At 53.0% G+C, this 27,104-nt stretch overlaps 1 protein-coding gene and 1 long non-coding RNA gene across 3 annotated transcripts; one reads left to right on the top strand and one right to left on the bottom strand.

Annotated features, from left to right (window-relative positions):
• Positions 1-1,966: 1,966 nt before the first annotated feature.
• On the bottom strand, positions 1,967-25,453 carry FCRL4 (Fc receptor like 4). 2 transcript variants are annotated; one of them, XM_042926346.1, is made up of 12 exons: positions 25,087-25,453; positions 22,978-22,998; positions 19,059-19,313; positions 17,742-17,996; positions 17,184-17,465; positions 15,886-16,173; positions 9,633-9,746; positions 8,517-8,544; positions 7,521-7,615; positions 7,224-7,292; positions 3,390-3,421; positions 1,967-3,291 (listed from the first exon to the last, which is right to left on the bottom strand). In XM_042926346.1, the coding sequence occupies exons 1-12, from the start codon at positions 25,115-25,117 to the stop codon at positions 3,175-3,177; spliced, it is 1,587 nt and encodes a 528-aa protein (XP_042782280.1). In that variant the 5' UTR covers positions 25,118-25,453; the 3' UTR covers positions 1,967-3,174. The 2 variants fall into 2 exon arrangements, with proteins under 2 accessions (XP_042782280.1, XP_042782279.1); XM_042926345.1 differs by lacking the exons at positions 1,967-3,291; positions 3,390-3,421 and having other exon boundaries at positions 5,329-7,292.
• LOC122212438 lies at positions 16,052-18,069 on the top strand. The gene is made up of 3 exons (XR_006199139.1): positions 16,052-16,195; positions 17,276-17,400; positions 17,907-18,069. It is a non-coding gene; the product is annotated as an uncharacterized LOC122212438 (long non-coding RNA).
• Positions 25,454-27,104: the final 1,651 nt, after the last annotated feature.

Raw genomic sequence — 27,104 nt, 5'->3', positions numbered from 1 at the left:
CCACCAACAGTGAGATCATGACCTGAGCCGAAGTCGGACGCTTAACCGACTGAGGCACCCAGGCGCCCCAACGCAAGTTTTTTAAAAAAATTTTTTTAATGTTTATTTTTAAGAGAGAGACAGAGACGGAGTGTAGGCGGGGGAGGGATAGAGAGAGAAGGAGACACAGAATCCGAAGCAGGCTCCAGGCTCCGAGCTGTCAGCACAGAGCCCGACACCGGGCTCGAACCCACGAACTGCGAGACCACAACCTGAGCCAAAGTCAGACGCTCAACCGACTGAGCCACCCAGGTGCCCCAAACACAAGCTTTTAAGCTGGACTAAACTGGAGAACCTTCTGACATCAGCTCTGCCCCTGTACTGTGTACCAGAGTATGAATGATGCTTCTCTGACCCCAGCGTTTTGGATGAAAAGTATTTAGTAAGCACCTACTCTGTGCCAAGCACAGTTCTAAGTGCCTGGGGTCTGTCAGTGAGCAAAAGAGACAGAGGGCGTTGTCCAATGAAACACACTTTCTCGAGGGCTGACGTACAGGAAGCGTAATAGTTAAGTTTTGTAGCGTGTTTCACAGTGACACGCTAAGGGGAGAAGAGACGAAGGAGATGGGCTGCTGGAGATCGGGGTGAGAGTTTCCAAAATACACGCGTTTCAGGGTGGGTCTCAAGGCCTTGACGGCCATCTGGGGGGAAGGGCTCCCCCTGCAGGCTTTAGGGGGGCTACAGTGTCTGTAGCTGAGTGATGAGGAGAGAGGCGGGAGGTCACGGAAGGGAAGTCGGGGGGAGCGCTGTGGGCAAGCCAGGACCCTGTGTCTGCTGATGGCAGAGGGGACTTCACTGCGAGTTTGAGAACACAGCCCGACTGCAGCGCCAGGAATGGGTGGTGTGGGGGAAAGATGCCAGCAGGGACCAGAAACCCACCACTGTGATGGGCGAGGGGGGCCCTCGCCACGGCGGAGGTGCTGGTGGTCACCGAAAGAGACCGTGTCCGGGTGTGGATATTTTAGTGCTTTATTGTGGAAGATTAAAAACCTACAAAGCAGAGGCTAGTGTGAGCCCCTTCCGCCCACAGTGTACCTGTCACCAGGCTTCAGAAATGGTGCACACGGCTGGCCCCCTTTCATCCACCTGCCCCGCTCTACTGGATGGTTTCAAACAAGGCTGTGGCACTTAATCTACGAATATGCCACTATGAGTTCTTAAAGATGAATAGTCTATTTGTAAAATAAAACATAAGTATGGGGCGCCTGGGGGGCTCAGTGGGTTGAGCGTCCGACTTCGGCTCAGGTCATGATCTCGTGGTTTGGGGGTTTGAGCCCCGCGTCAGGCTCTGTGCTGACAGCTCGGAACCTGGATCCCGCTTTGGATTCTGAGTCTCCTTCTCTCTCTGCCCCTCCCCCACTTGTGCTCTGTCTCTCTCAAAAATAAATAAATGTAAAAAAAATAAAAACATAACTATAACACTATCACTTATACCGAAAACAGACAATAATTTCTTAACAGTAGTGTACAAATTTCCTAAGTAGTATTTTTCCTAACTTGGTTTGAGGCGGGATCCAAACAAGGTCTCTTTGGTTGATGTATGTATGTCAAGTCTCACTTAGCTTATAGGTTTTCTCCCTCTTTCCTTTCCTTTTTCCCTCCCCTCCTCCCCCATCTCCCTCCCTCCCCTCCCCTCCTCTTCCTTCCCCTCCCCTCCCCTCCCCTCCTCTCCCCTCCCCTCTCCTCTCCTCCCCTCCCCTTCCCTCCCCTCCCTCCCCTTCCCTTCCTTCCTCTCCCCTCCCCTCCCCTTCCCTCCCTTCCCTCCCCTTCCATCCCCTCCTCTTCCCTCCCCTCCCCTTCTCTTCCATTTTTCTCTCCCCTCCCCTTCCCTCTCCTCCCCTTCTCTTCCTTTTTTCTCTCTCCTCCCCTCCCCTTCTCTTCCTTTTTTCTCTCCCCTCCCCCCTTCCCTTCCTTCTTCTTGTCATTTGCTTGTTAAAGAAACTGGGTCACTTGTCCTGTAGATTTTTCCACGGCATGGATTTTATTGATTGCTGTAGCCCCTCATATTTCCTGTCAGCTGGTTGTTGGGTCTAGAAACTTGATTGGATTCAATTTTGATATCTTGGGCATGAATACTTTGTAGGTGACATTGAATACTTCCATCAGGAGGCACAGAGTGTTAGGCTGTCTGGTTTTTGATGCTAACCTAATCAGTGGGTGTTCCATGAAATTTGCCATCAAAAGAGTGGTTTCCTGTGCCTTTCATTCCTTCTTCATTTATTGGAAGAATTACTTATTCTCATATCAACTATTCGGTAACTAAAGACATGCCTCCTGCAGGAAAGACAGCCCAGTACCCTTGGGTGGGAAATTGTGTTTGGAAAGCACAGCCTGTGGGAGGGATGCTCACTGCTGTTGGGTTGCTAATTATTTCTAGGCCTTTTCAGTGGACAGACCTAGGAAATAAATATCTTTTTAAAAAAGAGCTTGATATCAACTTCTGCGGATATTTCCAATTAGGGTTTGTAGGGTTATTAATTTTGATTTTGTATTTTTTTCTCTAGTGTGGAAAATCTTTGTCTTAAATAACATTAACATAATAGCCTTTTGCTTTTGGAAGCTCAGCCTAGAGGCTGCTTCTTAATACCCCAATTAATTAATTAACACCCTATTTAAATTCTTTTCTCTGCAAACTAGTGGTGTGGATTCTTTTGTCTACAGCGCAATCCTGACTGTAAGCAGTGTAGGCAGGAGAGGTGGCCCTGGGCTTGGTGTGGGAAGGACCTGGGGACTGCGCATAGTTAAGCCAACCGATGCAGATGACCCCAAGTGGGACAGTTGTTGGGGACGCATTGAGCAGAGACCTGAGTCACTCAGGCGTGCCTTTGTGCAAATCCCAAATCACCAACACCTGTGCTTCTGTTTTTCAACAGGAGTGCTTCTCCACCCTTCTTCCTTTTCCCTAAATGGGACCGTGGGGAGCACATGACATTAGGCTCCGAGCAGGGGTCCAGGGTCTTCTCTTACCCGTGATCCTGGTCACCTGAGCAAGTCTTTTGGCAGCTGCCCCATCACCAGTTCAGAGAAGGTGAATCAGGAGTCGTGGATGTGAAAGCACGTGGGCAGTTGGGACCAGCTGGTCACTCCCGGGACCCTGAGGACTACACTGAGCTGGGGCTTCGGGGCAGGGATGAGTCACGCAGGTGGGACATTCTCGTAACTGTCCGTGGCATCTTCATGCTGAGACCTGACCTTTCCGGCAGAGTCCCCTTGGAGCTGTGTCTTCACCGAGGAGTAGACAACTGCGGCATGCTGGGGTGGAAAGAAGAGGAAGGAGATTCGGGAACAGGGAGAGAGGATGGGGCTGTGGGAAGTGGTGGGAGAGAAAACAGGCAGGGACGGACACTCACCTTGTCCTCTAGGGACACTCCGGAGGCACTGGCTGTGGAGGGAAAGGCACTCACTGAACTACGGGCGTCCCGACCCGCTCAACCCAGGCTACGAGCTTTCCCCCCAGAGGCTGGGAGCCACTGAACCCTTTGCACCGGTGCTTCTGCTCCCCCCCCACCCCAACCCCCAATGTGCCCCACAGCACAGGTGGTTTTCCGTCTTACCGTTTCGTAGCCGAGCCCTCTGCAAGCTGTCTGTAATCTCCATTGATCTGTAAGGTCCTTCCTCACGACCACGCCAAGGAACCTTGCTCCCTGCCTTTACCACGTGTCAACACAGAATTTCTCTCTGCTTTAATCTTTGCCTCTCTTAGCTAACAGCACCTCCTCCTGACTCCAACCTCAGAGTACCCCCCTGACTGCTCGGCGGGTTCCCATGAGAGCGCTTCACGTGCGTGCCCGCGGGAAAACCCTCTGTCACGTTAACGGGTTCTCGTCCTTAGTTTTATCTCCACGGTTCTCCAGAAAGGGAGCTGCAGTGAGAGGGAGGTTTAGCTGATGGGATTTGCCAGATCCTACGTGTTGGGAATTAAGAGTCTCAGAGAACTGGATGGAAGCATCATAGCCACATAGTGAGGTATGGAGACAGAGCCTAAAAAAAAAAAAATGCTTCTGGGACAATTGAGGCTTCTCTTTATCACTGTGTTCTTACCATCGACCTTTCAGGGTTACAGATCTTCTTAACGATGTGATAGAACCTAGGTTCTCTCTTCCCAGAATTATAGTCATACGTGTCGAACTATGTGTACAATTTTAGGGGTTTCATGCAAACCTCAGGGAACTGGGGAAGAAGTCTTGCTACAGATCATTAGTAAATAAAGTGCCTGAGATAGAAGTTGTCCACCAACACAGTGCTCAGCTTCAGTGGTGTTCTGACAAATCCGTTAAAGAGTGTGAACAACAGTACATGATCAAGGTAATTCTAGAAGCTGCATTCAATTAACCCAAACAACTTGGAGGCAGTTCTGATTCTGCCATTCAAAGGGTCCTGACTCATGGGGGTGGCTGAGAAAGCCAAGTGATGGACAAGGCAGGTGGTCAGTGTTGGCCAAGGACGGTGATAGGCTCTATAAGCAGGAGATCTTGCAGCAAGACAGAAGACTTGGTCTTTGGTTCGTCTTTTGCTGGATTTGTGATCTTGGGAAGGCCCTAATGCCATTGGTAAAACAACTGCAAGATTAGACTGCAGTGGAGATTTCTACCACAAAGATATAGGGGATTTTAATTTGCAAGTGAGCTGCTGTATTTGGAAAAGCCACCTATGAAATGGGAGAAAATACGTGCTCACTATATATCTGATAAGGGGTTAATATCCAAACTATATAAGGAACACAGGGAACTCAATAGCCAGAATCCTCCCACTACTGCCTCAACTAAAAATGGGCAAAAGACCTGAATATACATTTCTCCAAAGACAGATGGCCAGCAGATGCTGGAAAGGTACTATGCAACATCACTGATCATTAGAGACATACAAATCAAAGCCACCATGAGATGTCACCTCTCACCTGTTAGGATGGCTGTCATTACAAGGGCAAGAGCTAACAAGTGTTGGGGAGGAAGAGGAGAAGAGGTAGCCCTTGTGCCCTGTTGGTGGAGCTGTAAGTTGGTGCAGCCACCGTGGAAGACGATATGGAGGGTCCTCAGAAAATTACAAATAGAACTACCGTATGATCCAACAATCGCATTTCTGGGTATGCACCCAAAGGAATTAAAAATCAGGATCCTGAAGGGATAGCTACACCCCATGTTTGCTGCAGCATTATTCACGGTAGTCAAGGCATGGGAACCACCTAAGTGTCCCTGAACAGATGAATAGGTAAAGAATATGTCACACACACACACACACACACACACACACACACACACTGGAATACAATTCGTCCGTAACAAAGAAGGAAATCCTGACATTTTGACACCATGGGTGGACCTGGAAGTTGCTGTGCTAAGTAAACGAAGCCAGACACAGAAAGAAAAATCCTGCACGTGCTCACTTTATGTGCAGAATCTGAACTAGTCCAGCTCATAGAAACAGACGGTAGGACAGTGGTACCCAGGGGCTGTGGGAGGGGGAACAGAAGGAATGGTCAAAGGGTACAGGGTTTAAGTTACATAGGACGAGTGAGTTCTGTGGATCCACTAGGGAGCACTGTGCCTGTAGCTGGCGATAGTGTATCGCATACTTACGATCTGTGTTAGGTGTCCTAACCACACACACACATAATAATCATGATGATGATAGTAATGATCATTATAAAAAATAAGAATGGGTGGAATAAAATTTTACGAGATACTACCCATGCTTGTGGCCTTGAGGGTGGTGATGGCTTCGCTGGCATAGACTTATCCTCAAATCGTCCAGTTGTATACGTTAAATATGGACAGCTTTTTCCACATCAAAAAAAGTAGTAGTGAACTACTTATAATATGCTAGAATATGGATGAGTTGCAAAACATTATGTTATGGGAAAGAGGCCAAAGAGACTACATTGCATATGATTTCATTTACATGAAATTATAGAAAAGCAAAACTCCAGGGACAGAAAGTGGGCCATTGGTGGCTGGGGCAGAGCTGGAAAAGTTATTTGCAAAGCGACAGGAGGGGACTTCCCGGGATGTTGGGAGTGTTCTATGTCCTGATGGTGGTGGTGGGTCTGGGACTCGATACACTTGTTAAAATTAATTGACTATATGTCACCTATCCTTAGGTGTCCCCATGGACGGATGTGTCCAGCTTGGGCAGAAGACAGGAGTGCAGCCATGAAGCCCCAGCCCAGTAAGGCCCACGGCTCCCAAAGGACTCCAACGGTGGGAAGCTGGATGCGAGCAGGTGGGGATGAGGCCATTGAAGGGTCACAAAAACTGCTGGATTAGGGACGGCCGCTGTACCAAGGAGCGGCAGGAAGGAGTGTCAGGCAGGAAGTCAGAAGACAGCACTCACTCGCCTCTCAAGGAACGGCCTTCTTCTGCACCTGTTGCCAGACAGGTGGACGCCAGCTCCCAAGCACCAGCCGGGCGAGTCCTTTCCCACCCAGGTCCCCAGCACCCTCCAGGATGCTGAAGGGAGACCAGCCACAGAAACAGAGAGGCCAGCTCCACCCTGCCCTCTCACTGCCACCAGCTCCCGTTCTGAAGTTTGCCTGAACTAGCGGAGGGCTAAGTTTTGATGAACATCTTGAACTGGATATTCTAGCTGCTGACTTGAGACTGTGACATACCGTGTCCACCTGCTGTCTGTTACCTACGAGAATGGAGAGTGTACTGAAAAGCCTTTGCTGCCAAAATGTTCACCCTGAGCGTGTGGGAAGATCTCCCGCAGAGCAAAGTTTCAAGAAACAGTGGGGAAACACATTTTTGTAATTAAGTCCTCAGTCTCGCTTGTTCCGTATATTGGCTACATGGGGCTGTTTATATGAACGAACCGAACATATGTGTCTATATTTATATACGTTATGTGAACGTGTATCTACACACGTTCTCACCACATAGCAGGTGGCTTGTAAACCTCATTACTTAAATACTTAATTCATTACTTCAGGGAAATTTTCAGACATCCGCCTTCACGGTCACAATATCGATCAGAAGGATCTGATCGTCAGGAGATACACGAAGCATCTTTTGGAGTCTGTCTTCTCTCTTTGGAATCTAAGCCCCGCCTACAAGGATTTCCACCTGCCTTGTCTGCTGATCGACTACGTGTACTCACTGCGGCGCCTAGCACGTAGGGGGTACTCAGTAAACACATGTTGAATGAAGGAGTATAGTTTGCAACCAGAATCTTCCCCAGTGACTTACCTTCCCCTTCTTGCCCCGGTCGAATAGTCTGGATCTCAGAATATACCAAGTGTCCCTCTCCGAGACTCCCTGGAAAGGAGAAATGGCACTTTCAAGGCTGCTGCCATCAGTGGTTATGTGCTACACAGGTTTCTTCCTAAGCTTCCTCCCCACCTTCTTGGACACAGAATGAAGCAGTGATTTCTCGGGGCGTCTGGGTTTGGGATGCCGTAAGGACACCAGGGCTTTCTCCAGGCATCCAGCACATTATCTTTCCCGGGCTCAGGCGGGAGCAGCTTCCCTACGGGGACTCCTTACCATTGCCGAACAAATGCTGGAGCTCCACTGGGCTGTCTTTCTGTCCCTGGCACCTGCCATGGGGGGCCTGTCCTGGGCCTGTGGCGGGAGGGCTCCTGTGACACATGGAAACGCATGATCATCCCTGGAACATCATAAGATGCACAGCAGCAGGATGGCCAGAGAAGAAGGGGCATGGGGGACATCGGCGGACAGCGGGGGACAGGGACCCGGAGAGGAAGGGGTGTGGTGGGGCGGGGAAGAGGAGAAGGGAATCAGCAGATGGCAGGGGACCAGAGACCAGGAATGGTTTAACTGGACCTTCAGTAGGTCCATATAGAGCCGGACTGTTCTTTTGAAAGAAACCCTAGGACCACAGTATGGGCAGACTTTTGGGGACAAGGCTGGCCAGTGTCTGACATCATTGTAACAACCATCCCATAGACGGAACGGTCACACTCAATTGGTTACAAAAGCCTCGCCTCATCACCAGGAGGTGTTGACTAAGTGTCTTCACACGGTCTTACCCGGACAATTCCAGAAGGAATTAGACACAGTCTGTGCTCCCAGTCACTGGCTATAACCCAAGACTGAGACGCGTAGGTAGAAGAACCAGATTTTCCAAACCAAAGTTGAAGACACAAGGTCTGATGAGTACACGTGCACATGTGAGACTTCCCTGAAAGCTGGAACAGTTGTGCACATTTACAGCAACACGCTGCCTGACCAGAGTCTTGTCTGCTCCAGAAATACTCTGTGCCCACCTAGAAAACCTAAAATCTTTGGTATTACCCATTTGGGTGAGTGGATACATTTCAAATAAATGGATCTAAATACATGCAAAATCCATAATACGAACTATTAGAAGGTTCTAGAAGTTGTGATTTTGCTCATTTCAGGGGATGTGAAAACGTGGGCACCTAGCCACAGGGGCAGAAAGACACCACGTGAGCTAATTTTGTAAAACCACAGTCCTGCATAGTCTATTCTTGGAAGACCGGAAGCCTGAGGCCTCACCTGGTTGTGTTTCCTGGAGAACCATCTCCTGCAAAACAAAGCAAAGGCACATTTGTGTCAGCAGAGGGCGCTCCTTTCCAAAAACTTCACGAAGGGAAACTGGCTTAGAGAGGCCATCAGAAAAAGTCCATTGAGACCACGCACCCGGTCCTGGATTTTTAGGAAAATGATCTGGAAAAGGACTGAACAACACGCGTAGCTTGCTGGGGGTAGGGCTCTACGTTCCTGGGCCGAATATGCAATCGTCTGAGACTTGACGAGGGTTCAAGGCAGAGATGATACACCTCAAGGAATACTGCCGGGAACCAAACGGTCTCTCTTGCAGAGCAGTGAGGGGATGTCACGGAGCATCTGTGCTCATGCCCAGAGGAGTCTCGGGCTCCGACTCAGGCCTGCTAAGGAGGCTCGTGGTCCAGATCCAAAGTGGCCCATGCAGCCACATGCATGGTGCTGAGAACAATGTGGTGGGTTGAACCGAGCTGATTAGATCAAGAGACCGAGTTGGAGGGCGGTTGTACTAGAGCTGAAATAGCTTCTGGGCCCGTCTTCCACACTAGGCTCTCTCGCATCCCAACTGTCCTGATGGGACTAAGGCAGGAGCCTCTGGAAGTGTGCGGCTCTCCCCCGGGGAGGGGAGGAGGGGAGGAGGGCGGGCTGGCCCGTGGAGAGCCCAGCCCTCGGAGCACAGGACGGCAGCTTCAGGCTTTGACACGGGGAAGTCTCCAAGGAGGAAGCAGGATAGAGATTAGCCAGCCTCCCTTCTCACGGCCCTTTGGTGTCTCTTGAACGCCCATTTGTGGGGGGTTCAGATGGGCTGCGGTGTGTAGCTGACTGACCATTTGAGCCAAAAAACTGCCCGGGGAAACTGTCCGTATTAAGTTTTTGGAACTTGACATTAAGAAGTTTACTTCCTTCCTACCTTTCACTCGAGACTTAAAGAACCCGGCCAGCTGCAGGCAACTCTCAACCACAGCACCTGTTCACACCTCAGGCGGAGGGTGTATGTCTGTGGGTGTTGAGTGTGGTGAGGGGGGAGACTGGTGGGTGCTCCAGGGAGCAGGGTGCTCGGCAGGGACCGGGCTTGGCCTCTAGCAGCGGGTAAGAGAGAACACAAACCTGACTTCCTCTGGTGCCGGCAGTAAATCAGCAGCCCTGCAGCCAGGACAAGAACGCTGAGCAGTCCCCCAGTGGCTCCCGCAGCAATGAGGCCCATTCTGTTCCCTGGAGTGCCTGAGGGGGGAGAGCCTGCATGAGCCCCGGGGAGAGAGGGCCAGGACATCCTGGAACTTTCCTCAGCCCGGCGAGGGTCCTGAGCCCTGGAGTGGGAGAGGAACCTAGCTGACCAGGGCTAGGCCCGGGCCGGTGCACAGGGGAGGCAGCCTGAGTGGCGGGACGGGACCCTGCGCTCCGGTAGGAGGCTCCAGGCTGAGGGTCTGGGGGGCCAGGGCAGAGGGGAGAACGCAGCCAGCTCCCTCCGCTCACCCACAGACACCAGCTCCAGATTAGCGTTTGAGGGGACCCTCTCTCTGGATAGTCCGTATTCTTGTACTCTGGCCTCTTGGGAATTGGCCCCGGCCACCCGGGAAGATGCCACATGAGGCTGGTTCGGCAGCCCGCTGAGAAAGAGAGCACATATCACTGCTGACGGGCACTCGGGGAACCAGCAGCAGCTCGGACATGGCTCGCCATTAAAACCACGCTGGGACCCCAGAGGGAAACAGCACTGCCTCGCTCCTCCTAGAAGCGCTGAAGGGGAGGAGAGAAGCCGAAGGAAGCAATAACTCAGTTGTCAGGGGTTTCTGACTTTTCCATTGGATCCATTCTCCTCATTCAAGAGATTTCATGTGGCTGATGCATTCATTCACTCAGTCACTCATTCATTCATTCGGTAGCCATTTATTGAGTCCTGCCATGTGCCAGGCCTTGAGGACAGAACAGTGAACAGGACTGCGAGGTCCCTGCCCTCATGGAACTTACAGTCCAGGGAGGGGAGGCAGACAATAAACAAATACATTTATAACATGTCTGGTGACAGTAAGGGCTAAAAAGCAAACCCAGACTAGAGGGGCAAAGAGTTGGTGGGGGTGGAAATGTTTGCATGCAGATTCTTGGTCCTGACAGAAACCAGATTCAGACTTCGGATGCCACAGGATTACACAGAGAACATTCGCGTACCAGAACCACAGCAACGTTAATTATTCCCACTTAACTACATGGCACTCTGTGTCTGTGGTTCCTGCCACAAGGTAGGCACTCAGCACCCAGGGCCACCGGCCATTGGTGGCATTTCTGTCTCTATGCTTTCCCTTCCTGACAAAATCAACACACCTGTGAGTGATTCTGCCTGCAAACGGTGTTCGTGGGGAGTTGCCGCCGCCCCCCCCCCCCCCCCCCCACACACACACACCATGACAGCTAAACCAGAGGAGTGGAATGCCAGGGAGAAATCCAGGGACACAGCAGCTTGGCTGTGTGTCCTAGAGTGAGTCTTTCCCCATTGCCCGCCTGGGCGTCCACCTGTGTCAAATCAGAATCAGCCACGCCTAGGGTACCTAGGGTTCCAGATTTAACGAGCAGAGAGCAAGTCTTTCCCCTCCCCGATAACCCCATTTCCTAGAAGAAATGGCTCCTCTGGGGAAAGGAGTTGAAATATGTTTTAGTTTGAAAGGCACAGAACAGTTGCACTCCATCACCTCCAACAGTCTAGAAGAAATGGGCTAATTCCTAAAAACATACAACCTGTCAGGACTGATTCATGAGGACCGGACAGACCAGTAATGAGTGAGGAGATTGAGTCAATAATAAAACCCACCCAATGAAGAAAGCCCAGGGCCAGATGGTGTCACCGGTGAATTCTACCAAGCATTTAAAGAAGAATTTTAACTCCAATCCATTCAAAGTCTTTCCCCAAACCGAAGAAGAGTGAGCACTTCCAAACTATTTTATGAGGCCGACATCACCCTGACACCAAAGTCAGATAAGGACGCCAGGAGAAAAGTACAGAGCGATATCCCTGATGCATATAGATGCAAAGATTTCCAAAGAAGGTATCTAACTGGTCAACAGGTACATGAAAAGGGGCTCAGCATCCCTCATCAACAGGGAAATGCAAATCAAAACCACAAGGAGATACCGACTCACGCCTGTCAGAATGGCTATGATCAGAAAGACAAGAAGTAGCAAGTGTCGGCGAGGATGTGGAGAAAACCCACATGCGCTGTTCGTGGGAATGCGAGTTGGTGCAGCCACTGTGGAGAACAGTATGGAGGTTCCTTAAAAAGTTAAAAACAGAACTACTATGTGATCCAGCAATCTCACTTACGGCTATGCATTTGAAGACAATGAAATTACTATCTGGAGGAGACACCTGTCTCCCCGTGTTCTTGACAGCATTATTTATAGTAGCCAGGACAGGACAATACCTCAGCGTCTATTAACAAACAATTGGACAAAGAAAATATGGTATATGTCATTATTATATATATATATATATATATATGATGTCTATTCCATCACATACATTATATATAATATTCCATCACATATATAATATATAATGTTCCATCATATACATTATATACATAATATTCCATCATATATAATGTATATGATATTCCATCATATATATAATATTCAATCATATATTATATATAATATTCCATCATACATATAATATTCCACTATATGTATTATAATATTCCATCACATATAATATATATAATATTCCATCATATATAATGTATATGATATTCCATAATATATTATATATAATATTCCATCATATATATAATATTCAATCATATATTATATATAATATTCCATCATACATAATATTCCACTATATGTATTATAATATTCCATCACATATAATATATATAATATTCCATCATATATAATGTATATGATATTCCATCATATATTATATATATAATATTCCATCATATATATATATATTCCACCATATATATTACATATACTATTCCACCGTATATATTATATATAATATTCCATCACATATAATATATAGAATATGCCATCATATATATTCTATACATAATATTCCGTCATATATAATGTATATGACATTCCATCATATATTATATATATAATATTCCATCATATATACTATTTCACCGTATATATTATATATAGTATTCCATCATATATACGATGCACTATTAGCCATAAAAAAGATACCCTGCCATTAGCAGCAACATGGATGAGACTTGAGAGTACTATATTAAGTGAAATAAGTCAGACAGAGAGACAAATACTGTAAGAGCTCACTTAGATGTGGAATCTAGAAACGCCAAAGTCGTAGAACAGCTGGGGTGGCCAGGGGCTTTGGGGGGAGAGCAAGATGGCGGATGTTAGTCAAAGGGCACAACCTTCCGGTCATGGGAGGAGCCAGTGCGGGGCGTGTAACGCACAGCGTGGTCGCTACAGTTAGGGACCCTGCGCCGCACACATGATAGTTGCCGAGAGCAGGTGGTGGAGTGTTAACCCACCCGTTGCGGCAGTCGTCCCACGTGATAGAGCACGTCATCACGTTGTATATATCATCATATATGTACCACCAATTATGCCAATTCTGTCTCAATACAGGTGGGAGAAGAGAGAGGGAGGTGTAGACTCCACAACTGGATCGGTGGGTTAAGATCCTGGCTCCTCCGGCCGTGTGGCCACAGACAATGATTTCATCTCCCTGTGCCTCAGTTTCCTTTTCCGCTGTTGTTGGTGTATTGTTGACATACGTGAAGCGCTCTGAACGCTTCCCGATGTGGCGGGTGGCGTCCAGGCAAGTGTTAGGTCTCGTCTGGCACCCTCACGCTACGCCCCAGGCCCTTGGGAACCTCGTGCTACCTTCCGATCCGTTCAGGGGACGTCCCCCCAAGTTAGGTCCGCTCCCACACAGCACCACCCCGGCCACCTTCAGCCCATTCCACAGACTGCATTGTGTCTCCCCCAAGATTCACATACTGAAGAAGCCTGGAGTCCCAGCGTGACGGTTTTGGGGATGGAGCCTTTGGGGGGGGGTCATCAGGTTTAGGTGAGGTCGGGGGGGCCCCATGATGGGATTAGTGTCCTTACAAGAAGAGACACCCGAGACACCCCCGCCCCCGTCACCCCTCTCTGCCATGTGAGGACACAGGTGTTCCAGGAAGGCCGCTGTCTGCAAGGGGGGTAGAGGGCCCTCCCGGAACCCGACCACGCAGGCGTCCTGATCTCAGACTTCCGGCCTCCGGGCCGGTGAGAAATGCATTCCTGCGGGGGAAACCACAGGAGCGCAGACTGCCAGACGTTCTCTGCTGCCGGAAGCTCTCCCGTTTCTGCGCACAGAGATTTTGCAATAAGGCCCACGAATTTAAAAGATTTTGTGAGAAATCCCCTCTCTGTCATTGGCCAGCCGAACCCTCGACGTCTGCTTACTCCGTGAGAGCACGTTCCCCTAGCGGAGGATGACACCCGTTAGAGTCGTGCACGCCAGTGCGACGGCACGCGTGGGCAAGGACACAGGTCCCTTGTACTGACTTTAACCTCCGGAAGCAAGAGGAACGTGTTCACACTCAGCTCTGAGTTTCCAGCAGACTCTCTCCTGCCCGCTTCAGGGAGTGTCGCCTTTGGGCTCCCCGAGGACACCTGTTTCGGTACAAGAGCCCTTCCCCCAGAGGCCGCCCTCCCGCTTGCAGAGCCTTTCTGGGGTTCAGGGCCGGCGCATCATCTTCCTGGGGGGCGCCCCTCGGCGGCTTCCGGCTGTGCTAGCCTCTTCTCCCTCTAGAAATGCCACGAGCGTGACACCGGGCTCAGTCTCTGCCCATTTGTGCCGGGACCACACCCACTCACAGCGTTCGCTGAGAAATTTCCAGAGTGAGAGGCGGACGCTCCCGTGGCAACTGTGTGTGGGAAGACCTGACCGGGGAGGGCCCCCGTGATCACAGGACTCGCCCCGAGGGAGCTGAAGGGAAACTGCACGGCAGCCGGGTGGCCCCCACAGTAGCCCCCTGTCCCACAGCCCCTGAGCCACCTGCTCGGGGACGCGGCTGTGTCAGGGCCGACCGCTCTCAGCCCGTTCAGTGTGGCTGACGGTGGGGACTTCCTCGGAGGACTTCTGACCTTGCCCTCTGCCTCTCGCAGCTACGTGATTGTGTGCAGGTGTGAGCTTTGTGACCTTACACGAATTGCCACACCTTTCTGAACCTCAGAGTTCCTTTCGGTAGAATGGAGACACCAGGGACATCTTCACCTTCCGGGATAGTTGCTGCGGTCAGTATAACCGTGTGTTGGGCGTCCGACTTCAGCTCAGGTCACGATCTCGCAGTCCGTGGGTTCGAGTCCCGCGTCGGGCTCTGTGCTGACAGCTCAGAGCCTGGAGCCTGTTTCGGATTCTGTGTCTCCCTCTCTCTGACCCTCCCCCGTTCATGCTCTGTCTCTCTCTGTCTCAAAAATAAACGTTAAAAAAAATTTTTTTTTAAATAAAAAAAAGATAAATAAATGTAAAAAAAAAAATTTAAAGTCACGAGACAGGGTGAGACAGTGCAGACAGTGGGCACGGAGGGGGGACCGAGGACAGAGGCCCGGAGAGATGGGAGGACCCGGTGAGGGAAGCCTAGACCCCGTGTCTGGCCACGGGCAGGGGACAAAGTGAGCCGCGTCTGGCGAGTCCAGGAGGAATGTGGTCCCGGAAGGAAGGCGGGGCCAGCTGTGTCGAGAGCTGGTGACCGGCCGAGTGACACGGAGACAGAATTGCCGTTGACCCCAGCAATGTGGAGGCCCGTCCACCCTCGTCAGCGCGAGTCGGGTGCCGGAGAAAGCCCGGTGCCGACGGGGTTGGGAACTCTGTGCGGGAGCCTGGCCGCTGTGGCTTCTTGGGGACAGAGGGAGAGACACAGGGGCCCAACGGTGGGGCCCAACGGAAGGCCCGTCCCCTGAGCGCACGTGACCGGGCCTGCGTCCCCTCCCCGTGCCTGTCGGCCTCCTGCCCTGCAGTCTGGGCCCTGAGACCGTCAGGCCTGCAGGATGGCTGGTCCTGTGGGGCCGCAGGAGGCCGCGATGGGCCCCGATGCCTCCCTGAGAGACGCGTGTCCTTGACACGGACGACCCTGCGATGCCGTTAACGAGCTGACGCGGCTCTTTGACATCGGCACGCGACGGGTCAGAGGGCGGGCACGTGCGGTCGTCTCCGGGGCGAGAAACGGCTCCTGCCGGCCATGCCCCACGTGCCCTCTCAACGTTCCCACGAAGAAACTGTATCGCGGTGGGAGACGGCAAAGTGGAACCAGAGGAGGCAGAATCAGCAGCCGTGTTGGCCACGCCCACCCCCAACCTGAGGAAGCCACGGTAAGTAAGGCCGCTGGAGAGGACGGCTCACCTGTGACAGTGACGTTCAGGACCGCGCTGCAGACGAGGCCGTGGCCGTTGTCGGCCGTGCAGAAGTAGCCCCCCGCGTGGCTCCCGCCGACCGCAGGGATCTCCAGCTGCGCCCTCCGGGAACGCCGGCGTTTCGTCCCCAGACTCTCCCCCGTGTCCTCCCGGTGCCAGGAGAACGTGGTGTCCCCTGTGCCTTCGGCCGCGGAGCAGATGAGGACCAGAGGCTCCCCCGCAAGTGCCCGGCCCTCCGGGGGCTGGGTCTCCAGGAGCACTCTGGACACCGGGACCCCTGCGTGGACACGAGACAGCGGGTGAGGGCCTGGGGGCAGGGGGGAGCTGGCGTGTCGGACGGGGTCACTCTCTATGTGACTTTAAGATAAGATCTACTCGTCAGCGTGGGGCCCCTGGGTGGCTCAGTCGGTTAAGCGTCTGACTTCAGCTCAGGTCATGGTCTCGAGGTTCGTGAGTTCGAGCCCCGTGTCGGGCTCCGTGCTGACGGCTCGGAGCCTGGAGCCTGCTGCGGATTCTGTGTCTCCCTCTCTCTCTGCCCCTCCCCCGCTCGTGCTCTGCCTCTCTCTCTCGCAAAAATAAATAAACATTAAAAAAAAAAGATATGTTCGCCAGCAGGTGCTGGAGTTGTAGCACATAGACTGTGCAGTTGGGACCGAGACCCTCACTAACCGTCCTGTCTCCATCCTGAGACATGAAGTCCCAGGAGAGACAAAGCAGCGTTTGAGTTTTGTCTGAGGTCCTGGCGGCCGCCTGAATCGTCTGCAGCGACAGGTGACCGTGACCTGTGTGCAGTGACAGGCGGTGGCTGGCACTGGGCTGGACCACACCTGCCTCTGGGAGCCCTGCTCAGGTGCCTAAGACGAGATGGTGATTGTATTGATCTCTGCAGGTGTGTGCGTCCCGCTCGTGGGCGGGCGCTCCCGCCCTGGGTGGCTGTTGGTTGGGAAGAGGCTACGCCTAGCCCCTCCGTAGTTCGCCCCCAGATCTGGCCTTCTAGAAGGTGCCGGCTCAGTAAGGAGCAGGGCGCCTCATCGTCTGGCTCGCGTTCGTCTTCCCGAACCCTTGCATCGAAGTCGGCCGCTAGCCTTCCGAGGCGCTACGGTTCCCAAGGAAGGCTGAGTTTTTAGAAAAATGGTGGTGGTTCTTTGATCACCGTACCTCGCTTCTCAGGGCCAGCCGCCCCCATCGGGAGGCGGTCCCCACCTGCACAGCGCGAAGGCAGCAGTTTGTGGGGGTGGGGGAAGCCCCCACCCACCCCCACCCCGCCGGCGGCTCTCCCACGCTCACCCTGCACGTGGACGTGCACCGGGAGGCTGAGCTTGTGCACGCCCTGGGCCGCAGCAGCCCCGCACGTGTATGACCCCGCGTCTTGTCTCCAGATGGCTGCGATCCGCAGTTCCGGGGCCCGGCTCCAGTCCGACAGCACGACCCAGCGGTCCCTGAAGAAGCTGAAACGAAGCACAGTGTCCAGCCGCTCTGGAGGCAGCTGAGTTTCGCAGCTCAGGTTCACAGAACTGCCCTCTGTGGGCTGGGAGGGGGTGACTTTCAGCTTCGGGTGTGGAAACAGTTCTAGAGAGAAGAGGGAAACCAAGGTGTCAGAGGGCGGCCCTGGGGGCCCTGGGGCAGGCGGGCTTGGCTGCTGGGTCCTGGGGAACTTCAGACACAAGGCAGGACACGGGCGGACCCCGCCTTCCCCTCTTTCCGCCCCAGCTCGAGTGCAGGGGCCCCGCGGCTCTGCCTGCCGGGGGACACGCGTCCCTCGTTACCCAGCGTTGGGACGGCAATGGGTGGGTGCCCTGTCACACACTGAGCAAGTCGGTAATCTGCATGAAATGCAAGGTTTACCTTGAATTTGAACAGACTTGGTATTTGACTTCCATGGGTGCATTTTGTCCGTACGCCCAGTGCAGTGGTAGAAGCCACTGTTGTTTGAACTTGCTCGTGGTATCGAAAGGTCCTGGCTCTGATTGGAGGCGGAGATGACTTTTCCGTTCCAAATGTACTTCACAGAGGTCAGTGTCTCTCGACTCCTTGTGTGGCACCTCAGGACCAGTGTGTCACCTTCAAACACGCCATGTGGAGCCTGGAGCACGAGCCAGCCTGGAAGCCACGCAGAGACAGGGGCTTGGTGCTGAGGACGCCCCCTCCGCTGGGTGCAGCTCGGGTCGCAAGGCTTGGCTGTGTTTTTCCTGTCTCTCTTGCAGGATTCGTCTCCTGCCCCGGGCCCACTCCTTCCCTCCCGAGTCTGTATGACCTGCTTCAGCGGCAAGTCGTAAATGAACCCCAAACACACCACCTTGACACCCCCCCCCCCCCCCGCCACTCGGGGGCAGAACCACAGCATGAGGATTCTAACATGACCGTGAGCCGCACAGTGACTTTGCCGAACGCGGTTACAGATCACCCCCGACCGGCTCACCCGGGCCCCAAGCGGGAGTCACTGGGGGTCGGTGGGGGGGGGGATTCCGGGGAAGAGACTAGAAACTGTCACCGTGCACTGGGGTTTGCTCTGTGGCAGGCTTGTCAAACACAAACCCCCGGGGGCGAGGGACGGGGAGCGGGGTCCCTGGCGGACATTCTCCCGCTCTTCAGACGCACGTGACAGGTCAGTTCTGTCCCCTGTAAGGTGACTCAGGGACTGACTCCCTGTCCCCCAGCGCGGTCCCCATGCGGTGGTCCAGACCATTGTCTGTGAAGTGGGCAAAGCAGGACCGGGAGAGAGTGGGTGCCCCCTGAGGCAGGACAGTGGGAGGAGAGAAGGGACGGGTGTCAGGAAGGGGGAGGGGGAGGGACTCAGGCCTGACGGGGAAACTCCCCTCCTCCGAACTCATCTGTGTCCCTGTCTTGTCTCTTGCAGGAGGCTGGCCGGCCCTGAGGGCACGGGCTAAAACAGCCTCAGTTTGCAATCCCCTAAACGAATTCCTTAATTCCTCCCCGTAAAGGCACAGGGATGTCTGCCGAGTGGTGTTAGACAATGATACTCTAACGTCTGTCTCGACAGTCCTTTGAAAAACACCTACAGACAATGAGGAGCCCTGGGAAATGACGGTGTTGGAGGTCAAGGGTTAGAGCTGAGCGAAGGCCCCCAGGTCTGCCCACCCCAGGGGGCGAGGATACGCGAAACGACTTGTAAACGTCTAAGTAATTCACCTGCTTGCTCACCTGAAGAAAAGATCATGTTCACTTGGTCACTTGGGAGCGAGTCCTGGGTCTGGCATCTGTACTGTCCAGAGTCACGGACCTCCAGGGTGTTGCCTGGGGTTTCGCGTAGCATTCTCCTCCCAAGGTACCAAAGGAACCGTTTTATTTTCTCTGGAGCGTGGAAGTGCAATACGTGACAAGTCAGGGTCACTGTCTCTCCTCTGAAGGCGACGGTCCATGGAGGATGGAGGGAAATCACGGGTTTGGACGCAGCTTCTGAGGAAGAGAGAGACAGAGCCTGAGATGGGGATGCCTGTGGTCCCCGCCGCGGCCGTCTGTGTGGGACGGACCCGGGGACCAGGCTTGGGGGGATCCCCAGGAAAGCCCCCGTCGGGAGGAACACGGTTTGCCTAGGCTCGGCTTTCCTGGCTGCGTTCACCTTTGCCAGGGGTGCGGTGGCCGCTCTGTGGTCTGTAGGGGCAGGCTGGCCTTCCAGGGGACGACCCCAGCCGGCCCCGCTCTCCGTGGAAGGGCAGCCATGCGGGCTGGGCCCTCGGTCGGTCCCTCCTGACTCCCTCCTGTTACAGCCGTCTGTCTAAGAGGAGCCTTTGTGTGGCGTGGCCGCGTGGTGGGGTGGGGGCTGTCGACGGGGGCTTGGGGTGGGGGGAAGTGTAGGAATTTGGGGGTTGATTATGCAATTATGGAGAAGTTGTATTTTTACCGAAACACGAAGTAGGTGTGGGATAGTGAGGCTCAGACAGAGGCACACAGAGCGTGAGTGCCAGGAGCCAGAAGCTTCTCACTCCCCAGACTCAAGGATCTGCTTCTTGACAGTGGAATAAGGGCCTTGCATGAAATCAGGCCCTAAGATCTTTGGAACCCCGACGGACAGACAGGAGCTGGAGCGTGTGCAGTAAGAGTTGAATTCTCCCCGTTGAAAATCAGGGAAAAGACTTCTCTCTGCCTTCCTTTTCTTTAAGAATTTCTTTCTAGCGTACGTGAATCTTTGGACCCTTGCCAGTCTCACCACTGGGGAATGTCCCGCTCAGGAAGGAGCCATCGCCTTTTGGAATGTGGACAGCTAGGGGACGTCTCCCTGCTCCAACACGCACGGCAGCCCCAGCCCCAGACTATGCAGACGTTCTTTCCTGGCGTGGCTAAGAGCCAGTTACCCCGCACAGTGGTCTTCCCAGGTACTGAGATAGAGCTCGGATGAACTGTGTGGGACAGAAGGCACCATCAGGGCCTTGTGCCTGACAAGTGACTATTTGGCCGTGGGACCTGTGTGCCGTGGGAGGAGGGGCTGCTCAGCTGAGTCAGGAGTCGAGATTCCCTGGTGCCCTGGTGACCTCTTAGCGGATGGCCTGAGATGCCCGTCGCACCCTGGTTTGACTTGTCTTCAACAACAAGTGTTTTCTTTCTCTGCTACCTCTGTGGAGAAGATTTCTGGATTGGGAGAAAATTTTGCTTTTAATTACATTTCCCCAGCAACAAACTGCCACGGAGGCACGTCCCTCTCTAGGTGTTTATTTTCTGAGTTTTGTACCTTTGAGATTGGGAGGGCTGGTCACTGAAGTGGACCCAGAATACGCCACCGTGGCCTGAAAAATTATGTTGAGCTGAGGGCATTTCAGAGTAGGTTTCATATATGTTTTTTATTCTGAACACCCTTACCTGCCTCCCAGAAGGACTCTGTTATAAATCGCCCCCCAGGAGTAACCAGGAGCAGTGGACTCTTACCAGCAAAGACTAAACAGACGTCACGAAACTACCCTAATGTGCCGTCTGCTCTCCAAAGGGCCGGGGTGTCTTTCCTGAAAGCCCTTCGTTTTCCAAGAAGTGTCCTCCTCCCTGGCCCCTTTCCCTGCTCAGACGGTATCTGAGCCCCAAGTCCCAACCGCCTCCCGGGCTCGCAGTTTCTGTGCGCCCTGGTAAGAAGGGAATACAAATCTTTCTCCTGCGAATCTGTCTTTTGTCTGTTTAATTGGCAGTCCCCAGTGAGACACTTAAGGGGAAAGAGATGTTTTTCTTCCCTGAGATGCTACTCACCATTGGAAACCTCCACCCACACTCCCTTCCCCTTCGTGGTCTGCTGCCTGGGCCAGCAGTTTGTTGGGCTAACCTCTCGGTGTTACCGAGGAAATACGATTGCAAAGTGACCTCTCGCATTCTGCCTGAGATGCAGGAATTCATGACTTTGAGGACAGTTACCAGCCAGTACTGGGTCGGGAGATGTCAGGAATATAGAGCCAGGAGAGGACCCCCCCACCCCCTGCCCCCAGTGGGGGGCGCTGGGAGTGGTCTTGCCTCTATGGTGAAGGAGCCAAGCTTCCTGGGGGGTTGGGGGGTGGGGAGAGCTCTCATGCGGTTTTGGTTACCTCCCTCCTCCCCCAACTTCCTGTCGTGCTGCCTGAAGCTGGGGCCCCTACCACGTTTAAAAAATCAATATGAGACTCCAGCTTTGTTCTGCAGAATTGCCTGTGGTAATCTAAGTTCAGTGAAGTAGAAAATAAGCCAGATTATTTCCATGTGCAATATTCCATTTTTCAAAACCAAAATCTCAATCACGGGGGCATGCAATTTATCATAAAATCTTAAAGTGGAATCACCGTAGACGTGCTTTTTCGTTAATGCCTTTACGCTCACATGAGGACTGTCCACATTTAAGGACGGCTGCAGACTTTAACCATTCTTACCTTTGTCTGCAAGAATACCCAAATAGATCTTTTAGTTACACCCGAATGTAAAGGGGATGCTCTCCCTGTGTTGGGGGCAAAATTACAGAGTAATGGGAATGCTTGTTTTAGATGAAAAAGCTGATGTTCTGTTTGGTGATGCAAACATTCTTGTGTCTCCACAGACTTTTTCTGTCTCTCTTTAGAGGATCGTACAGGCTATTCCATGTTTGCAGTGACCATGGATAGAAACCCCTACTGTCCGTGTTCCTGGGAAGCATCTGGGATGGGAAGGGGCGACTGGGCGGCGGGTCTTGTACCCGAGGGAAGGGAAACCTTCCGCTGGCGTGTGCAGCTTGTTTCTCACTGGTCCGCGGACGCTGTCCCCTGCTGTGTGCTCAGAGAAGACGCACCTCGTCGGGGTCTCGTGAGGTTTGGACTGAGTCAGTGAGCTTAACCACATCTAGTGGCTGATCTGAGATACTTGGTGTATTTTCTTCTCCATCGTAGAGCATTTAGCGAAGTCTGGCCAAGTGATAATCTCTTCCCAGTTAGGCAGGGTTTTGTGGGAGATGGTCCGTGTCCCCTGACCGAGGGGGACGGCCACAGACCCAGGAGCTGCAGGGGACAGTGTACTTGAGGGGGCCGTGGCTCCTGCTGGCTGGGGCTGGATGACAGCAACCAGCCCCCCAGGATGAACTCAGTGGTTCTGAAGGGATTTTTGGACAGCTCCCCCAAAGCCTGGTCTTCCTGCGGACCAGCAGGGCGGGGGCTCAGAGGCGACACGATCTGAGCCGTTACCAGGAAAACATCTACACAGCCTGCTGGACTTTGGGGTGGAGAGCTTGCTCATGGTAGGGGTGGTGGTGTGTTGGGCCAGGAAAGGTGAAGAGGCAGAGAGGTTTGCATCCTGGGTGCCCCTCACCGAGGTCCCAGCCTACCTCTCGCCTTCCCTCCCAGGCTTCTGTGCACCTGTCAGGGCGGCCAGCACCCCACATCAGGTGCAGGCACGCCCCTCCTTGACCTCTGTGACATGCGCCCCAGCCCTCCCCCTCCATTCATCTGACGCAATGGCAGGTATGACCTGAGAGCATGACTCTCCGGCTCATGGGGTCAGAGTCATAGGACAGGGTGACGTTGCCCTGCCTGTGTCCTCAGGATGGGGATGCGGGGACCAGGTCTCCCCTTAAGAGCACTCCAGACGGAGGCCGGTCACTAGAATATCTAGAAACGGAAAAGAGGAAAGAAAGAGGGGGCCTACTTACCAAGCTGTCCGCAGACTGGAGCTGTAAAGAGAGGTGAGGGTGAAGGTCAACGCGAGGCCAGAGCTGAGCCCTCCCACCCAGAGAGCCCCCTGCCGGGGCCCTGCTCCAACGAGGGCGGGAGAGGCGTGCCCAGCCCCACCACCCGGAGGAGTCAGGGGACACGGTGGCGGCCAGAGCGCAGGAGGAAGAAGGCCTGGACTTCAGCGGTGCGATGCTGGGCGAGCTACGGAAGCCCGAGCCTCCCCTTCCTCATCGGCCACACGGGGACCACAAAGGTGACCTCGTGGTCTTGTTTCAGTGGGTGAAATTAGTAAGTCTTCCATTACTGGCTGCTGTCACTGTCCTTTAAACGTGAGCCTGGCGGGGCGCCCGGGTGGCGGAGCCTCCAGCTTCGGCACAGGTCATGATCTCAGGGTTTGTGGGTTCGAGCCCCGCGTGGGGCTCTGTGCTGACTGTGCAGAACCCGCTTCAGATCCCCCGTCTCCCTCTCTCTCTGCCCCTCCCCTGCTCCTGCTCTCTATCCAAAATAAACAAACCTTTAAAAAAATACATAAACAGGAGCCTCGTGTGGCTGCTGCTCAGACCTGGCTTCACCATCTCCTTGCCTGGGGGCTCTTCCCTTCAGTATCAAGAAAAGGCAGGTCACACCCTGAGGAAACCCACCTCCTCCTTGAAGCCTTCTCGGATGCCTCTGGGCTGCAGGGTCCTCACTCTGCTCTAGGCTCTAGTGAGCCATCACAGCTCGCTGAGACTGGAAATCCGATATGCGGTGCGGCTAACAGCACGGTTCCTGCGAGTGTGGCTTTGACCCCTGACGGCCGCTGTATGGAGCTTAAGGGCGAGAGACCGTCTCTGTGCCTTGGCTCCCATATCGGCAAGGTGGGATTTATCGTAGTTCCAGCTCACGGACTGCTAGGAGCTTGGAGTAGGCTCACACATGGGGTATTGTTAGAAAAGTATCTGGCGTGGTCGGGGCTCAGCAATTAATTATCAATTGCCATCAGCGAGAATTAACAACTGTCACCACACATTCTCTCAGGAGTCATCGTGGAATATTTTTGTGGTCTGTTTTCAAGCCAAATGCTTTTGCATTTGTACTTTGAGTTCCTCACCAGAGTGCCGGCTCTTGGGGACAGAGACCGTGTCCTCTGTGTCCTGTGTTCTCCCCCGTGCCCACGATACCCCCTCGTTCACTGTTTACCAAGTTCCCGTGAGGTGCCAGCCTCACTGATAACTCTGCCCCTAGTTAGGGTCTGGAGAAGCAGCTAGGAACAAGAAATGAGCTTAATAAATATTTAGTGTACAAGTGACCGACTGGTCATTTGTATTAGCTTGTGCTGCTGGGACATTAATGCCTCACTTGGACCAATATTGAAAAATAGTACAGAGGTGGAGTGAGTGGGGGGGAGAATCCAAGGGAAATCATCTTATTTCCTGTCTTGCAAATATCAGAGCAGGGCATGACTGTAAGATTCAGAGAAGGAAATAACTGTCTCAGTAGAAACTCATTTCTTTCTTTCTTTTTATTAATTTTTTTAAATGTTTGTTTATTTTTGAGAGGGAGAGAGCCCACGAGCAAGGGAGGGGCAGAGAGAGAGGGAGACACAGAATCTGAAGCAGGCTCCAGGCTCTGAGCTGTCAGCACAGAGCCCGACACGGGGCTCAAACCCACGAACCGCGAGATCATGACCGGAGCCAAAGCCGGAGGCTTAAACGACTGAGCCATCCAGGCCCCCCGGCAGAAACTAATTTCTATGTTGGCTCACATTTAGGACATGTTCCCTTCGCACGGATTTAGGGCTTCTGTGATCAGGGAGATAACTGAATCTAACCGTGGATATTTTACGTGGTGAAATAGGCCCACGTCGGGAGTAGGAGGAAATTTTTCGTAGGCATTTAAAAGCAAGCAATGAACACACTTTTGGAAATCATTCCCCAATCCCCACCCCCCCATACCGTTCGATCAACACCTCACCTCTCGTTCATTTCCTACTATTTTGAAATAGGAGTGGAACCCATTTGTTCAGCAGCCCAGAGGGGGTGGGGGGCTTTTGCTCGCGGAGAGGTTCGGGTTCCCCCGAGAGCAGAGGCTTCTGCTCGCCCACTTACCCAGGACCAGCAGAGATGCCCACAGGAGCATCGGCGCGTGCTCTGGGATGCTCTGGGACGGACGGACGGGCCGGTCCCGGCGCTGGGCAGTGAGTAGAGCAAGGTGCCTCTGAGTGTGGCCGGCTGTGATAGCGAAGTGAAAAGAGGAAGTACAGGAATGTTTCTTAAAATACCAGCAGCACGTTGCCCAGGGCCAGAGACTCTCAGTGACGACAGTCACTGTCTAGCAGAATAAGTAGTGCTCACACTTCGTGGTGTCAACGGCGCCGCAAAGCTTTCGTCGTCTTAGTCTCAGAAGCTTCCAGCCGCTGCCTTCCAGGGAACCTGCGACACGTGCTCTCTCTGCTGCCAGAGGCCAGGCAAGACTGCAGACCTGCTGTGAATCACATAATCCAGGGACGTCCTCGAATCGGTCCGGAGCAGGAGAGGTTCTCCTTCGAGGCCGAAATGCGCTTCTCTGACCTCAGGGGCCTCCGCCGGACCACCTCCGGCCGAGCATCCACATGTGACGAAGCATCCGAATCACAAGACAGCTCGCGCTCCGTCCGACACATATGAAAATAGCCTGACTCATTTTCTCAGAGGAAGCTACAGACTTTGATCTGATTAGCAGGTGGACGGCAGACTCAGTTATAGCCCCATCTCGCTCTTCCTGGAGAATGCACTGCCAAACTTTCCGTTGAGGGTCCTGGAAGCTGGAGTTTGTTTACAGGAATGTCCTGACAAATGCACACGGATTCTCTAGCTGTAACTTACGCGGGGGGCCGGGTGCTGGGAGTCCAGGGGTAAGCAAGAGTCAGTACGCTTTCATGGGAAGGGGGCAGGCAGAAGAGCCAACAAAGGGCTCAGTACAGAGTGAAAAGCGCTGTGAGGGTCCAGAAGGAGGGAAATCTAACCCAGGGCTGGGGAACCAGGAGAGGATTCTCAGGGGAAGTAACAGCCAAGTTGAGGTGTCTTTCCAGGACTGAGCAGTGAGAATGGACCAAGGTGGATGGCACTCACCATCACCATCATCTTCATCCCCAAGACATCTGTGACTCGGTGACCCTTGATCCTCCTGTGAGTGGCAGATAGCAGACAGAGGACAAAGTATGAGTGATCCACATTGCTGTAGCACAACATTCCACGTGCCTACAACAGCTCCTTTCTCTAACTTGGGCTTGTACTGAACATCACTCGTGCTCCGGGCAATGTCCGTGACCTTGGAAGATGAATAAGATGAATAAAAGACACTTCTTTTAATGTTTTTACTTATTTTTGAGACAGAGGGAGGCAGAGCATGAGCAGGGGAGGGGCAGAGAGAGAGAGGGAGACACAGAATCGGAAGCAGGCTCCAGGCTCTGAGCTGTCGGCACAGAGCCCGACGCAGGGCTTGAACTCACGAACCGCGAGATCATGACCTGAGCCGAAGTCAGACGCTCCACCGACAGAGCCACCCAGGCACCCCTAAAGACACTTCTTTTAAAGACATAAAATGTTGTAAGAGCCATGGCAGCCATAGACATAAGGCACCGTGGGGACATACGGGATGTCAAGGTGGCATTCAGTCCTTCGTCACCTTAGCCCCCTGATCTTGTGCCCCGTCTCAGTTGCCTTCATTTGTCTCAGGAAGGCTGAGACGAGAAGAACCTGGATTCGAATCCTGGCTCTGTTTCTTATTAGTTATGTGACCTTGGTCAGGTGCTGAGTTCGCCTCCTCAGGCCTCAGTCTCGGCATTGCTACAAAGGGGGTGAAAATAATCTCCGCTTTGGGGGATGTTGATATTGATGCACGTGGGATGCAGTAATGATGTAGAGCTTGTGAGTCAGTGCCGGTCACGGTGCAAACGCTCAATGTCACTGTTGTCACTTTAGGACCATGAACTGGAAAGCACTTCATGATCGATACGGTATTCGAGCAACAAAGAGTAGTTTACATAAGTGGAGAACTCAGTTCTTATCGACTGACTAAGAGCTGAGGGGCGGTTGAATCCCTATCTTCTTGTTCCCTTGTCTCTGGCATCAGTTCTGTCAAATGA

This window comes from Panthera leo, chromosome F3 (genome assembly GCF_018350215.1).
Source record: "Panthera leo isolate Ple1 chromosome F3, P.leo_Ple1_pat1.1, whole genome shotgun sequence".
NCBI classification, from domain to species: Eukaryota; Metazoa; Chordata; class Mammalia; order Carnivora; family Felidae; genus Panthera; species Panthera leo.
The sequence above is the reverse complement of the archived record's forward strand: the minus strand, read 5'-3'. Positions and strand labels throughout refer to the sequence as shown.